Source organism: Podarcis tiliguerta, assembly GCF_965153285.1.
Source record: "Podarcis tiliguerta genome assembly, chromosome: 16".
Classification (NCBI taxonomy): Eukaryota; Metazoa; Chordata; class Lepidosauria; order Squamata; family Lacertidae; genus Podarcis; species Podarcis tiliguerta.
The window spans coordinates 39,992,785-40,008,433 of record NC_139549.1 but is presented as its reverse complement, the minus strand read 5'-3'; the positions used below and the strand labels follow the sequence as shown (position 1 = coordinate 40,008,433).

Here is a 15,649-nt window from a genome sequence, read left to right as displayed (position 1 = left end):
TAGCTAATGGGGCCTCCCGCTGCTGCCGCGCCGCCGTGGCGCGATTTCTGTTCCCATCCTGAAGCGAAGTTCTTAACCCGAGGTAATATTTCTGGGTTAGCGCAGTCTGTAACCCGAGGTAGCACTGTATTTGCAATGGGAAGTCCTGCATGTGCCACTGTCTACTCTCACCCAAAAGATTTCCTACTGTGCCCATGCATCTAGAGGGCTTCATTTCTGGAGAAAACTGCGCATGCATCTTAGAGCTCTGCAACTGCAGCAGCCCCTTAGTCTATGTTCCTCACTACCAACCCTTTATCAAAGTGCCCTGTAATATCTGCCGGCCCCCTTTTCCTACGCTATATTTGTGTTGCTTTTCTGGAAGAATTTGACCCATATGTTTGCTTTTGATATTCCTTTTCATGTTGGGATTTTTCTTTTTAGTAAACATTAAAGCTCTTCCTGGAGAATGTTAAAGGAAGCATATACTTTTGACAAGATACCACTGGTTTGGATCCCTCACTTACCTATATCTCCCAGTTATTCATGTGTCCAATGCTGATGACAAGCATCCATTCTAAGATGCTGAGAAAAGTACACTGTGAAATTAAAAATCGGGCTTAACGTTTCTTACAATAATGCAAACCAATTAAATAGTAATTCTTGTGTGGTTTGACTGGGGGTCTTAAACAGCATTGAATCTGAGGAAGGATGGCTGAAGAATAAGCAATGAAATAAAAGTATTTACACCTGCTGGCTAACCACAAACACTAAAGAAAGGTTTATTTTCAAACAAGTTGCAATATATAAAATGTGAGGAATCCTACTCAAAAATTAGTTTTAAACAAATCTACAGTACATATCTTCAGCAGCTGGAAGCAAAGAGATTCCAGTGTTTTTCTGTATCTTCTCTCATCAACAGAATGTGTAGCCTTTGCATCTGGCCACTAATCAGCATTCAATGTGAGGCAAACTCCTTGAAGTACCCAGTGAGAAATATGTCTTGTGGTATAAAGATCAGCTTCAAAGACCAAGCCAACGCCCATCGCGTTCCTCCGCATAGATGTTGTGTACACTGGAGTCCGGAAGGTGTTCTAGAGAGAAACAAAGTCAAAGTGTTACTATACACACATTGTATTTGCTCTGGTTGCTAAAGGCATATGATAAAGATTGCTGACCACCAGGCAAAACTGATTCTGTGCTCTGCAGAGCAGTACACTAAGCATATGAGAGGGCACTGAGTGACTGCTTTCATAATTACAAGGTAGGGGGAAATGAAAGGGCCTTTTTGGCGGTAGCGCTCTCCCTGTGGAATGCCTTCCCTTCAGATGTCAAGGAGATTAAGAACTATACAACTTCTAGAAGACATCTGAAGGCAGCCCTGTATCAGGAGGTTTTTAATGTTTGATGTTTTTATTTTTGCTGGAAGCTGCCCAGAGTGGCTGGGGAAACCTAAACAGACGGGCAGGGCATAAATAAATTATATTATTATTATTATTTACAAGGGAACTTGAGGGAGGGAAATATAATAGAAGCTTGTCTTTAATTTTCCTAGTACACTTGGCAATGTTGAAATGCAGACTGCAATGCAAGGGTGGCCATATTCCAGTTAATTGAATTTCCTAACAGGGTGGGGTTGAGAGAGGGAAAGCACTGCAAAATCTGCCCTTCGAATCCTGTCTAAAATGGTGTGGCAGCCAGCATTAGTATGGAAACAAAAGACGAAGTCTGTGTAGGAGGGAAGCTTCTCTGAACCAGCTCATCCCAAGTAGTTTGCAGTTTAAATAAAGCTTTAAGAGCTGCTCTTGGCAGCTTGTACCTGTAGCTTGAGACGATGAGCCTCGATGGGGATTATCTTCAGAATAGGTAAATCAACCACCAGCACTTTGGGCTTACTCTTGATGAGGCAGCTATTTTCAAGGTCCCAGTCAGCTCCTTCCAGGTACAGGCCAGAAACAAAGCATCCTGGTGAAGACCAGAAAGACATTGTTCAATGCTCCATGTTTTGAGACTTCAAATAGATGATCTAATAAAGCCCTAGGTGTTTAACCATTAGGGAACTTTTGTTACAAGTCTTCTATGGAGAAGAGGTGTGTCAGTTTCTTCCTTTGAACAAAGAACCATGAAAGGCAGCAAGCAAGCCTTAACCTGCACCCTCAACTTACTAATATACCAACAGTCCATTTCCAAGTTCCAACCAAGCCCTACCCTGCCCAGGACGCTCTGTGACTTCATCTGCAGTCCTGTACTTGGTCACTTGAGTATACAAGGTGGAGCGGTCCAGAGGCCAGCCGTTCTTCCTGCAGGTTGCTTGAACAAGTGCAGTGAGGTACGATTCGGGGATATGCAGTCCCGACAACCACATGACGCTTGGTTCGCCCTCCTCAATCTGAAAGCAGAAATGTATGTTAACTGAATCTTTCCCAAGGTGAATTACCATGGCTACAATCCAGCGCAGCTCCTGAGTTCAGTGGCTTAAAGGGCATCTAGCCTGGCCTTGGATTGTGGCCTTAGTATCCCACAGACAGGAAATAATGCACAAGGGGATTACCAAAAGCTGTCTTGCACACCAGATCAGACTTGGTCTCCTGTGACTGGCAGCATCTGCCTGGGGGCTCGAGCAGAGAAGGATCTTTCCTATTGGCTGCTGCCTGGTCCATCCGGAAATGCCAGGGACTGAAGCTGCAAGCAAAGCATCGGCTCTGCCACTGAGCTATAATCCCTCCCCAATTAAAGGTCATTTTGAACTTTCACTTACCCACGATGTGTACTGGAGAAACCTATTCTTAAAATAAATCATCCAGTTGCCGAGTGTCTTCAGGGTGTCTGGGGCCAGCTTTCTCCATATGCTTGGGATTTGCCCGTTAAAGAGAGCACGGGCCACCTCATCCAACTCATTGCTCATTCCAACCTCCCCAGCCAAGGCCTGGTGAGAGAATTGCCAGAGAATCCTGGTTACATATCACTATCCAAGGGGTGGGGACAATTTTTTAAAAATCTAAACAGCTTTGCTTACTCTTTGCAGTTCCGCCAGTGACCTTGTCATGCGAATTATGAGCTTATTAAAGCGCTCCAGTTCCTGTAGCAGCACCACTGTCGTCGGTGAAATTTCCAGTCCGAAACCCTTTCTTATCTGATCAATGTCAAAGACCTGGGGCATTTTGTTTTCTATGTCCTTAGCAACCTGGCCAATATATTCATCTCGACTTATCCCTGTACCAGATTCACCTAAAATTTATTAAGTTGAGAGTTATTAGAATTATCTACACTGGCCACCAGTCTGCATGAGGATATGGCACAGTTATTGACTATCAGGCTTTTATTAATAAACAGTTTCTTAGTGCCCAATTTTATTCACCTGTAGATGCTCACAAATACAGCTAACTGATGAATCACCCGACAACTTCCTTTAATCCTTTTAGTGTCCATGTAAACAGGTTGTCATCTCACCAATCTACATTTCCTAGAACTCCAGGTTGTGGGCTGGGGAGCCATGACAGAAAAATAGGTCTAAACAGATCTAAAATCATCTGACGTTTGTAGTGAACCTGACTCCTGTGTTTTGACTAATCCAAACAGTTTTCCACTGGATTAGAATCTCCTCTGTAAGCATATTTTGGAAATTGCAGAAGAATGGGTGTGTCCTTGTGGATGAATGGAAATGTTATTGAGCTATACAGTGGTACCTCGGGTTACATACACTTCAGGTTACAGATGCTTCAGGTTACAGACTCCACTACCCCAGAAATAGTACCTCAGGTTAACAACTTTGCTTCAGGATGAGAACAGAAATCGTGCTCCGGCGGCACTGCAGCAGCAGGAGGCCCAATTAGCTAAGGTGGTGCTTCAGGTTAAGAACAGTTTCAGGTTAAGAATGGACCTCCGGAACGAATTAAGTATGTAACCAGAGGTACCACTGTACATAACAAGCATCTGCAAAATATGGGTAGATGATTTTGTGAATGGTCCTTTAGTAGCAGGCATTCCAAGTTAAATTCTGTCAGAAAACAGGGATAGCTATAGTTTAATGAATGGAGGATTATTCTTCCACCTAGCCCAGGATTGTGACTGGGAGCAGCTCTCTGTGGTCTCCCCCTTTCCCATCCATTGCTACTTGATCCTTTTAGCTGGATTGGACCTGGGACGGTCTTCATGCGAAGCAGGTGCTCATCACTGACTCGGGTCCCTCCTCTCCATTTCACTGATGTCCTCAATGGAGTTGAGGCCTAGTTCTAAATCTTTTGTTTCTTTCATGCCTACATGGTTCTAACTGGGCAAGAGTCATACCTGTTTGAGGCTGCAGCTCCAAAAGATGTGACCACATGTCCCGAGCTGCCTGTGTATAGTATCCAATTTCAGCATTTGGGTGTAGGCCAAATACCTCTGGAGTGTTGGCAAGTGGAAGTGACTCTATTTCGTCTGTTAGATGGAGGTACAAAAGGGGGGAAGAATTGAAGGGGGTGGAAGTCAGGTTCACTTCTGTAAACTAAAGAGCATTCATCCTCTAAAATTTGTGCATGATTTTGGCCTCCTGTGGTGCTTTTAACATATAGTACAACATTCTGATGTCACTGTTTTTTCATAGTTTAGGTAACTAAATAATGGAAAAAAAGACCTTACAATGGTTCTGAAGCAGTGGGAAATTAAGGGTCATTCACCTGTCCTCAGCCAGCAAATTTACTTACTTACTTATTTAATATACTGCCCTATAACTGGAGGTCTCAGGGCAGTTCACAGAACAAACTCAGAATATCAAACCACAAAATATATAAGCAAAATAAAAACAAGAACCCAATACCCCCTCCCCCAAAAAACCCACATTTTAAAAGGGCATAGGATGTCAATCAAATCAACCGAAGGCCTGGTTAAAAAGGAACATTCAGACAGGGAGCCACTGCAGAGAAGGCCCGTTCTTGTGTTGCCACCCTCCAGACCTCTCCAGGAGGAGGCACACAAGAAGTGCCCCTCAGAATATGACCTAAGGGCCTGGCTAGGTTCATATGGAAAGAGGCGGTCCTTGAGGTATCATGGTCCTGAGCCATTTAAGGCTTTATAGGTTAAAGCCAGACTTTGATTTGGGCCTGGGAACTAATTGGTAGCCAGTGCAGTCGGACCAGGATCAACGTAATATGCTCAAACGTCTTGCTCCAGTGAGCAACCTAGCCACTGAATTCTGCACTAGCTGAAGTTTCCAAACTGTCTTCAGAGGCAGCCCTACATATAACACATGGCAGCAATCTAACCTTGAGGTTACCAGAGCATAGACAACTGTAGTTAGGCTATCCCTGTCCAGATAGGGGCATAGCTGGGCCACCAGCCAAAGCTGATGGAAGGCACTCTGGGCCACTGAGGCCACCTGAGCCTTGAGCAATAGCAAAGGATCCAGGAGTACCCCCAAGCTGCAAACCTGCTTCCTTCAAAGGAAGTGTAGCCCCATCAAGAGCAGGCGACCTCCCACCCATCTGGTCTAGGGAACCACCCACTAACAGTGCCTCAGTCTTATGTGGATTGAGATTCAGTTTGTTGGCTCTCATCCAGTCCATTACCGAGGCAAGACACTGGTCCAGCATTTCCACTGCCTCACCAGCAGATGCATACTGTTGACAATGTACTCCAAACCTCCAGATAACCCTACCCAGTGGTTTCATGTAGATATTAAACAACATAGAGATAGGATTGAGCCCTGCAGCCTCACACTGAAGGTTCAACAAGGCTGAAAAGCATTCCCTCTGGGAATGACCATCCAAGTAGGACTGGAACCACTGCAAAGCAGTGCCACCCACCCCTAGTTCAGACAGCCGCTCCAGAAGGATACCATGGTCGATGGTATCGAAGGCCACTGAGAGGTCGAGAAGAATTAACAGGAACATGTTTCCCTTCTCTCTCTCTCTCAGCAGAGGTCATCATAAAGGGTGACCAAAGCTGTTTCTGTGCCCAAACCGAAGGTCGCCCAGGGCTTTGACAGGGGTGCCAGTCCTATCAGCTGGAAAACCCCACAAAGCTGTTTGGAATCCCACTGGATCCCTCAGCCTCTGAGGGCAGATCTTCCTAATAGCTCAGGCAGGGAGGCTGCTGGGCGGTAAACCAGCAGAATCCCTAATCTGTCCCGATTGCCCAATGCCCGGAACACACATTCTAGGTTTGCCCCCAACTGGACAGAGAGTCCAGTGATAGAGAATCTATAGACCACAGCAACTCCCCCTCCCCAACCCTTGAGTCTGCCCTGAGTACCCAGGTGGGTACAGCTGGGTGAGACCAACTCCACCCTGTTGACCCACCCAGGTTTCAGTGATACATGCCAGATCAGCCTCCTCATCCATAATCAGATCATGGATGAGGGAGATTTTATTCTGGGCTGACTTGGCATTCAACAGCAGCAGTCACAGACCTGAGGGCTGGCTGACAGGACAACCACAATTCCCCAGTTTGGAAGAGGGACTGGCTGGTATAGATATTCATGCCCTCAATACTATACCTACAACATGCAAAACATACAGGAGATCAAGGCTACTTAAGATGTGGCAGTAAAATAGATTTGGAAGCCAAGATGCAACAAAGCTTTGCTTACCAACATACTCATCCTTGGTAGTCCCTTCAGGGATTTTATAGTCAACATCCTCATCATGGAAAAAATGGAAGGGTTGGAAGGTGTCAAATATGAAATCCCCCAGATACTCATCCATGTAGGTGGTAAGGATGCGCCGATCAAAGCTGTCGATGGCCCGTCCACCGTACATCACCTGGAGTTTGATGAGATGACTCTTTAGGCCAGTATCAACAACTTGGGGGTTTCCCCATCAATTTGACCTGAATTTCCTTCCTCAAGTCATTCCTAGCAATAAACAGTAAACTTCCACAGGCTTTTGATACTCTCACTTTTCATTTCCTTAAGACTAGCTCTCATGGTTCAAAGGAAAACTCTAATGAAAGGGCCATGCTTTACCTCTCAAAAGCCACAGAACCAGAAGTAAAAACTTCATATTTGCTTCATGTTTAAAACAGCATTTAAAAGTAGTCTGATGCAGTCAGCTATGTACCTGTAACATGAGGTTCCCCTTTCTTATAATAAGAGTTCCACCTGCTTTGCATATTAATTGCAAACTTTGGCACCTCCCGTTAAAAGGGCCTCATGCAGCAAGATTTGGGGGCTGGGAATCTTCTGGAAAAGGCAACATGGTGCCCTCCAGTTCTGGACTTCAGCATGTTGCCTTCCCCTGAAATAGGCAATGCTGTGCTTGATGGGCTTGGTATAAGGCCGCTTTTTCCTGGCTCAGAGCAATTTGGCAACGACACGCTTGCTTACCTCTCCAATGAGATACTTGAGGCTCCCCCAAGGAATTCTGTCATCATTTTGCTGGAATGCTTTTGTCAAGTACGTGTTGAGGATCTCCATGCAGACCTAAGGGGGTTATTGCAGGATAAGGAGGTTACTGTTGCTGAGACATTTGTAGGCACCGGCTTGCTTTAGTTTCAGACAATGCCACACTCAAAGCCAACAGTGCCTTCTTCTTCAAAACAAAATGGAAAAGCCCAACTGTGTATGAACAGCTGTTCCACCTGGCTGCCGCAGAGGGAGAGAAGAGACAGCAGGGCCTGCACACACCAGCCAGGAATTGGAGTCATGCTCCTCAGGAGCCGCCTTGATCATCTGAGACATAAATCTAAAGAATCTTTTGTAAAATATAATGCTGCATCTATGTCCTATTCAATATAAACCAGACTTTTAAAGACTGAGACCTATCATGTAAACAAGAAAGCAAAGCTGGAAGCTCTTGATTCTTTTACCATGGAAGATGCTGGCCTGCACAAGCTTCTTACCTGGAAGTCAGATTCATTGAAATCATAAGGCACATTCCAACCGATCTTCCCAAACTTCCTCCTCTCCTGAACCACGGCATGAAAAAATGCTAAGACATAGACCAAAGCCTTGAAAGCAGGATGTGGGCACTGATCAAGGGCTTCATGAGAGATTTTGAAGTAGGTGGCTCTCATATTCAGTTTCAACCCATTGGGTGGCTCTGTGACAACCTAGTGCATTGGAAAAAATGAAGGTTTGCAGTTAGATTTGCCAGATAAATTGACACTGAGCTACTCCTCTTCCTGAGGGTGCTTTTAGTGGCTTCCTTTACCTGTGCAGCATGCACACTGTGCCTGCATTCTCCATCCCCCAGTCCTTGCCCCAAATGTACAAATTCTGCAACCAAGAGAGTTTCAATTTAATTTATATACCTTTGGCCAATATGCAGAGAATTGTCTGACTGCAGAATTTGTTTGCTTTTCTGTTTCTTTAAAGCTGAGTTATTGAGCTCTCCATGTCACTTCTTCCTAGCTATGAAATTATATCCACCCCTGAAGCAGGGCCACAACCCATATATGAAACTGCCTTATACTCGTCCTCTGCCTTGGGCCTTTATTAAGGTCCAAGGGCAGGGAGGGCAATGGTGGCAGCAGGGCAGGGCGGCACTGCTCATTTCGCCTCAAGCAGCAATACAGGCTGCACTGCCCCTGCATCTTAGCCAGTATTGTCCACGTGACTATCCAAGGCCTTAGGTTTTTCCAGACCCTGCTGCTTGAGGTCCTTTTAACTAGAGATGTTGACGGAGGAGACCAGAATGTTCTACGTGCAAAGCATGGGCTTCGACACTGAGCTCTGGGCCCTCCAGAACTGACAATATTTCCTGAAATCCTGTTGCCTCTGTTCTTGAGACTGGAGACTGGGAGGAAAATTTTCCCTAGTTAAAGTTACTTAAGTGTCACTCTGCTGCTCCAACATCTGCCTAGCAAAATGATTAGGTTTACATGTGGGATTTACAGGAGGAGAAACCAAGTCACTGTTGAAATATCATTAGTAGAGCTTCACTGGCTTGTGATTTAAAAATAATCAGCTCAGCTTGCTTGTGATAAATGCCTCAGACTTAGGATAAAAGCAACCAGCTGCTTCCTATAAAATCATTTGCCCTACTGACATGGAGGCGCAGCTTGGCACAGACAGCAGCCCAACATGTTCAAATATAGAAAAGTGTATCTGAAAATGGTGAGACAAAAACTGGCGACTCTAGCATATTTCAAGCTGATTGGCCACCAAGGTCCAAGGCCTTCCCCTCAACACAGAAAGTAGGGTTGCCATGTTTCAAATAGTGAAAAGTTTTTGAGCTATTTTAAAGGGAAAGCGCCAAAAACGACACTGCCTACATGGGTTGCCATACGTCCGGGCGTCCCCTAACATTTTACCGATTTCTGACTGCAGTATTCCAGATATGTCTGGGAAATTCTGGACATACAGCAACCCTATGGAAAGGCAAATAAAATATTGGGGCATGAACTCAAGAGTTTTCTTATCTCTGACTTTTTAGCATCTGATTTTAGATACATGAGGACAAAACCATATTCAGAGAAGGTCATCAAGCCCTCTTCCTGAAGTTACACCATCTTATTGGTACCTTTAGTGATTTCTGGAGGATCCCAATTGGAAAGCCCTTTGTAGGGTCTGTTGTCAACCACAAGCGGAAATCTGGGTGTGGCTTAACAATCCTTTCTAGAGCCTTCTCCAGATCAATCAGCCACTTCACCAAGAGATGACAGTTCTGCAACATTAACCACTGTCCCCGGGCCACAGCATTCTCCAACAACTGTAGGGCAACCTGGAAAGGAGAGGACCTGAGTCAAGACGCAGGTTTAGTTTAGAAGGAACTGAATCCTTAACCAAAAGTGAGGATTTCATTCCACAGAGAGATCCATTCTGAAAAAGTCTGTCAGGAAGCTAGTTTACTCATTTTACAGACCTAAAAGAGATGTCAAACTGGACTTTAAGTAAGCACATCTACCTGATCACTAAAGCCCGTACAGGAAGTGTGTTGATTCACGATAGAATCATAAAATTGTAAAGTTGGGAGGGGCCCAACTGTCACCTAGTCCAGCCCCCTGCAATGCACAAGTGGTTCAGTCCACACAGAAGATGCTCATGCAACTCTCTGGCCTTGCTTCCAGCTTTTCAAATTTGTGCTTGAGCACTAAGCGGGTAGCAGAAGAAGACTGAGAATGCGCAAGACAACAGGAGGGAAGAGACAAGGCACTGGCTTCTGAATCCCTCGCTCGCGGTCAAGGCAAGGCCTCACTTGGCTGACCAGTTCTATTGATTTATTAAAGCAATGGTAGACTCTCTTTCCACATACATTAAGCAATTGCTTGGGAAGGGATATATTTATTTATTTATTATTGGCAAGAACATTAAAATTCCTTTCCAAAGCACTGACTGGAGAGGAAGCACCCTGTTTCTGGTCAGGTAGGACTGGTAGGGGCCTCCTCAGCATGTATATGAAACTTAATTTGCATTAGCCCTGTCTCTAGAGCGAGTGGGAGGAGCTAACCAACTCCTACCCCACCAATGCAGTAAGCCTACATGCACCAAGGAGGGGAAGCCTGCTGACTTGAGGTTTCATATCCAACTTGCCTTCTCCTGCCCTTGTCCCATAGCCAGGAACTTGAGTCGGTTCCCTCCAAAACCTGTCCGATCTGCTAGTTTCATCAGGTCACTGGCAGGGTCAGAGCCAGGACTTAGAATGAAAACAATGGGTGAATTTGGGGTGCTCTGCTCAAAGATGGCTTCAAAGCTGATCACTGGAGGCTGAACATATCTGGGGAGGAAGAGAAAGGGAGCACAAGGGAATGATTCATGGGGAATGGGGACTTTATCAAGTTGTGATGATGACCCGCTTTGTACAGTAAAATACTATTTTTTAAAGAAGGAGGAAAAGAGCAGCACTTACTTCACACCCATGGTGACAGTAACATAATCAGTCACTGCGCGATAGACACGGTCCACTCGGAAGCAACGCAAAAGCAGCAGTTTCTGGAAGTCACTGAGACTGCTCCCATAGTGCATGGGATATGGGGTTTGTTCCAGAGCATCAATATCATACCACTGGTAAAAATGAGAGGTTAAGTCAGTATGCCATGAGCATTTGATTTTCCTACTTAAAGGAGGAGAAAATTACTAGGGATTCTGAAAATCGCTCCATGACCCCTACTACCCTTCCACAAAGGTCAGCTTGGGTGCAGCTGAATCTGGCCTGAAGGCAATACATCTTGACCTGGTATTGCCCGCTCAAAAACCAGTCACAAGTAACAGACAGAGGCCCCACCCCCAACACTCAAGGTTGACCATTCAGTATGGAGAATCTTGCTCACAGCTTTCCACTCATCTGGATTATCCTCCAAATCAGATGCAAGAGATCCAAATTCTTCTGGGAACAGTTCAGAGACACGGATTACATCCTCCCAGCCTTGATCAGAAAGCCAGGCACAAGGCTTCTTTCGGGCACTCTTCTCCAAAGAAATATTGCCTTGAAACAGGACAGAAAAATGTGAGCACCACAATCCATGGATAAGGAGACAGGTTTTAGAAATTCACTCGTCTGAATGGCAAATATATTTCATTAATATGTTGAAGAACTGAATTGTTCACTTTCCTGCCATCATGTAAGAGAAAAATTACCCGAAACTGAGAACCTCACATAGCTGGAAAGAGTACTCTCAATTATGTAGATTTACTGAAAGGGGCTTTACAATGTAGGTGGCCCTACAAAAGCTCATGGAACTACACCTTTGTCAAGTCTCACCTCTGCATTAACAAAATCTGTTGTTATAAAAAGGTTTCCATCCTAATGGATAATAAGGACCAGAAATCCAAGCCAATAAATAAATAAAAAGACTGATGAAAAGTCAGGATAGACAATTGACAAAAAGTCTGGCTAGACAAGAAGACACTTTTGTATCCTGCAATACTGTATCTGCATTGAGTTCTGGGAAGTATTTGGCTACCTTTTAAAAAGAAATCCAGTTCTTCCTGAGGGACTCTGTGATCCGCTTGCTCAATCTTGATTGTCATGTTAAAGGAGAAGAGTAACTTGTGCTTCTCAAACAGGCCTGTGAATGAAACCCCAACAGCTTCCATTATTAAATGCAAGCCCAGGTGTACTATGATTCTGATCCACAAAATGACACAGGCATTCTGAATTCTGGGACTGAGGTAACTGATGCCTTAGAATCTTATTAGGAGACCCTCCCTCAGAAGATCAGTGAGCTGTGCTGAAAGATCACTTGCCCATCAGTTCACACTTGCCTCTGCAATGCACAACCAGAAAGAGCAGTGCTGGGTGAGTTTCACCGCACAGACTCTCTGCTGATGCAGAGACATGGTGAGGAAGCCTGATGTTAAATGAGTGCACATGCTAAAACATACACCAGAGGGAATTCATGGTTGATGCCCAGGAATTCCTCAGCAGACGAAATGATATAGAAAAGGATTCTATGGAGATGGAGCGTTTTGAAATCTGTAATTCTAAAGAGCTGCCAAGCACATTCTACAGAAGTGACTCTGTGAGCAGGACTCCGGTGTCTGTATCCAACCAGAGTAGATCCACTGAAATCATTGCACCCAAGTCGCAAACAATGGACCTACTCTGAGCAGGACTAACATTGGATACAATCCTCTGCATGGCTGTCAAAGAGAGGGATCTTGATTGGCCAATCATATACTGAGGCCCATGTAATGGAACCTTGCCAGGACAGCTTTGCAGTTGCTTTAGCTGGCATTTCTCAAGCTATTGTCTACTTCTCCACCCTTAGCCTACACCCCTGGGAAATCCTTTTCTGTATCAGTTTGCTGATCTGATCACCCAACCCTGACACTATCTATTTTCAGGAAAAGCTTGATGATCACACACATTTTCCTGGGCACTAAGGAGGATTTTTATGCCATACCTCCCCAAGATCAGCCCACATTATTCAGGTGACAGTGCAGGGCCAAGGAATTTGCACTGCACCAGAGAAACCTGAAGGGAGGAGGAATGCAGTTCATGAAAATCAAATGTAGAATGGACACCATTTTGCACTGCACCGAAGATGCTTCCCATAATACTTTCTGCTATAGGGAGGTTTCAGTCACACCAACCTGTGCAACCATAGTTGTATACATTAAATGTTAACGTGTCCATGATGTTCCGCAACCTCTTTGCAACAATGGTGTCAGGTATTGATTTCCGAAGAGAGAGACCAAAAACATCCAAGAAGGCAGTCAAGGAGTACTGGTACATCGTGTTGACAAGGGCCATCTCGGACAGCACAAAGAACAAGATGGCACCTCTCTTGGCAGCTGCACGGTAACCGTCTCGCAGTCTGTCAATATCTGTTGCTGTTTTTTCAGCCAGCTTGAGTTTCTCAGTTACCTATTTTGCACAAAGAAGTAAGAATTTGAATCTGTTGCAAAGGCTGAATTGAACCCTCTAGCATGAGGAAATCTAAACAATATTGGGGGCAGTGGGAATAAAATATTCTGATGTACAGTGTAAACTGCAGTTGATCGTCGTAATGAGTAAACATGTAATCCATGTACCTCGTTTGAAAAAAGATCTGCACTGTACTTCAGACATAGTGCTAAAATAGTATTTCTTGCATGGATATGTAGGGTAAATGAAACAAGTGAAGATTTCCTAAATCCATTCCCCACACCTCAAATATTGTTCCCTAGACTATGTAGCCTTGAATGAGAGCTGCTTTATACAGAGCCAACTTGCTGGTCCATCTAGTCCAGTAATGGCTTTCCAGGGTTTGATATTATATCTTTTCCAACTCTTTAACTGCATATGCAAGAAATAGGACGATTCGTCTTACCTGAATAGTAGATTTATTAGGTGGATGGTGCAGTATTCAGAATGGGCTGTTCCTCTTGCACGGGACTCAAAGCAAAGAATTGTGGGAGGTAGACTGTTTCTCCTCAGTTTTTCAGACTGGCCAAGCAGCAGCATTGTGACAAAAATCTAAAACTAAATTAAACACAAGGCCTACCTCCCCCCAGCACCCAAGCCTTGCAGAGACTCTAAGGACACCATCAACATTTAGTGGGAGGAAATTGAGCCACTGAAGCAGACTGCTGATTCAAATATTATTGCAGGCAAACGTGTTGCAATAGCCCTTTGTGCTGCTGAAGGAGACAGGGCAACTGACAGTTCTCCTTTGAAGCGGACAAGAGAAAAAGGAGTCAAAACTTATTTTATTTCTCTTTCTTTCTTTTTTTCTTTCCAGAAGCAGCGATTCTTGAAGAAAAGCCAATGCCCTGAATAAAGGGTCACAAAGACGCTGAGGGTAAGACGCTGAGGGTAAGGCGCTGAGCGGCTGTAGGGAAGCAGCATGCAGTCACAACGGAAGCTGCTGAGAAGTCAGAGCAAGGATTCCAATCAAATGTGTTGCCCCAACCAAGGGTCCACCACGAGGACCTCACCGACGACTCAGAATCCGACCGGGAGGACGTGCACCGAGTGCAGCAGCACATACAAACCGCACACCCACCACGACAGCCTCGTCCGGAAGAGGGGAACTGCGCAAGCTGCGGGGAGAGCCACGAGTGGAGGACTTGCTGAATTAGACCGGCTCGTGGAGCAAGGAGTGCTCAAGCTGGTGCCTAACGCCCCCTGGGAAACCCCAATTGTCACACCCGTCAAGCCCAACGGCTCAGTCCGCATCTGCGCAGACTACAAATGTACCATAAACAAGGCCCTTACGGCTCACGCATACCCGGTACCAGTGGTTAGCCATGTCCTTGCCACCGTGGGGAAAGTGTCTGCTAGGAGTGCAACAGGTGGATTTTCTAGGGATTCCCCGCGAGTAGGGGAGGCGCTCCTGGTGCCCTGCCGAACCCCCACGTTCCCAGGCTTCCTCCACCTGGGATTTCTAACGGGTCCCCACCTTCGCCGCGGCGGGCGGCCCAGTTTCCACGGAGCCAGTTCCTCTGCTTAGAGAAACTCCGCCATTCACCGCTGGCGCTGACCCGGAGTCCACCTGACCGGGGACAAGGTTACCTAAGGGTAAGGCGGAACTCCAGGCCTTCTTGGGACTATTGAACTTTTACCATGCCTTCTTACTCCATGAGGCAGCAGTAGCGGAGCCCCTACACAGGCTGTTAGACAAGCGGGCCCCGTGGGTGTGGGGGCAGCACCAGGAGGCCACGGTCCAAGCAGTCAAAGATCTGCTCGTCTCGAACTCAGTCCTGGCGCACTTTGACGAGAGGTTGCTGGTGGTGCAGGCATGCGACGCCTTGCCCTAAGGTGTTGGCGCTGTACTAGGCCACCAACTTCCGGATGGAAGAGAGGTGCCAGTGGCTTACTTTTCCCAAACGCTCTCCACAGCTGAGAAAAACTATTCGCAAATAGACAAAGAGGGCCTGGCAATTGTGAAGGGAGTAAAGAAATTTCATGATTTCTTATATGGGCACCCCCTTACCATCATGACCGACCACAAGCTGCTGCTTGGCCTTTTTGCCCCTGAGAAGCAAGACCCCTCAAGTACTGTCATCCCGCGTCCTCAGATGGTCGATTTTCCTCACCGGCTACCAGTATACACTGGTCCACCAGCCCAGGAAGGCGATGGGCCACGTGGATGCCCTCAGCAGACTGCCACTACCTGAGACCAGCCCCGACCCAGCACCCGCACATGAGGTCATGAGCCTGGAGCAGCTTCCTGACCGCCCCATTCAGGCGCCCAAAGTAGAATGCCACTCCATGAAGGACAGGGTCATCTACCGGGTCCTGGACTGGGTGTCGCAGCGATGGCCCAGCAGCAACCCTGGGCCAGAATCTGTGGGCTGTCAGCCCACAAACTGTCAGCCCACAAGGGG

The 15,649-nt window shown here is 46.0% G+C and overlaps 1 protein-coding gene across 1 annotated transcript in view; it reads right to left on the bottom strand.

The window, feature by feature from the left end:
* Positions 1-737: 737 nt before the first annotated feature.
* The window catches only part of DNAH10 (dynein axonemal heavy chain 10), a 103,080-nt gene continuing 88,168 nt past the window's right edge, over positions 738-15,649 (bottom strand). Inside the window, exons 65-79 of the mRNA XM_083418919.1 lie at positions 12,932-13,205; positions 11,800-11,904; positions 11,167-11,321; positions 10,746-10,900; positions 10,430-10,613; positions 9,420-9,620; positions 7,798-8,007; positions 7,283-7,378; positions 6,548-6,719; positions 4,267-4,398; positions 2,996-3,207; positions 2,738-2,905; positions 2,188-2,368; positions 1,799-1,944; positions 738-1,073 (exon numbers count right to left, since the gene is read on the bottom strand). Of these exons, the coding sequence (XP_083275045.1) occupies positions 927-1,073; positions 1,799-1,944; positions 2,188-2,368; positions 2,738-2,905; positions 2,996-3,207; positions 4,267-4,398; positions 6,548-6,719; positions 7,283-7,378; positions 7,798-8,007; positions 9,420-9,620; positions 10,430-10,613; positions 10,746-10,900; positions 11,167-11,321; positions 11,800-11,904; positions 12,932-13,205 (2,538 nt within the window). The 3' untranslated portion in view covers positions 738-926. The remainder of the gene's footprint in view (positions 1,074-1,798; positions 1,945-2,187; positions 2,369-2,737; positions 2,906-2,995; positions 3,208-4,266; positions 4,399-6,547; positions 6,720-7,282; positions 7,379-7,797; positions 8,008-9,419; positions 9,621-10,429; positions 10,614-10,745; positions 10,901-11,166; positions 11,322-11,799; positions 11,905-12,931; positions 13,206-15,649) is intronic.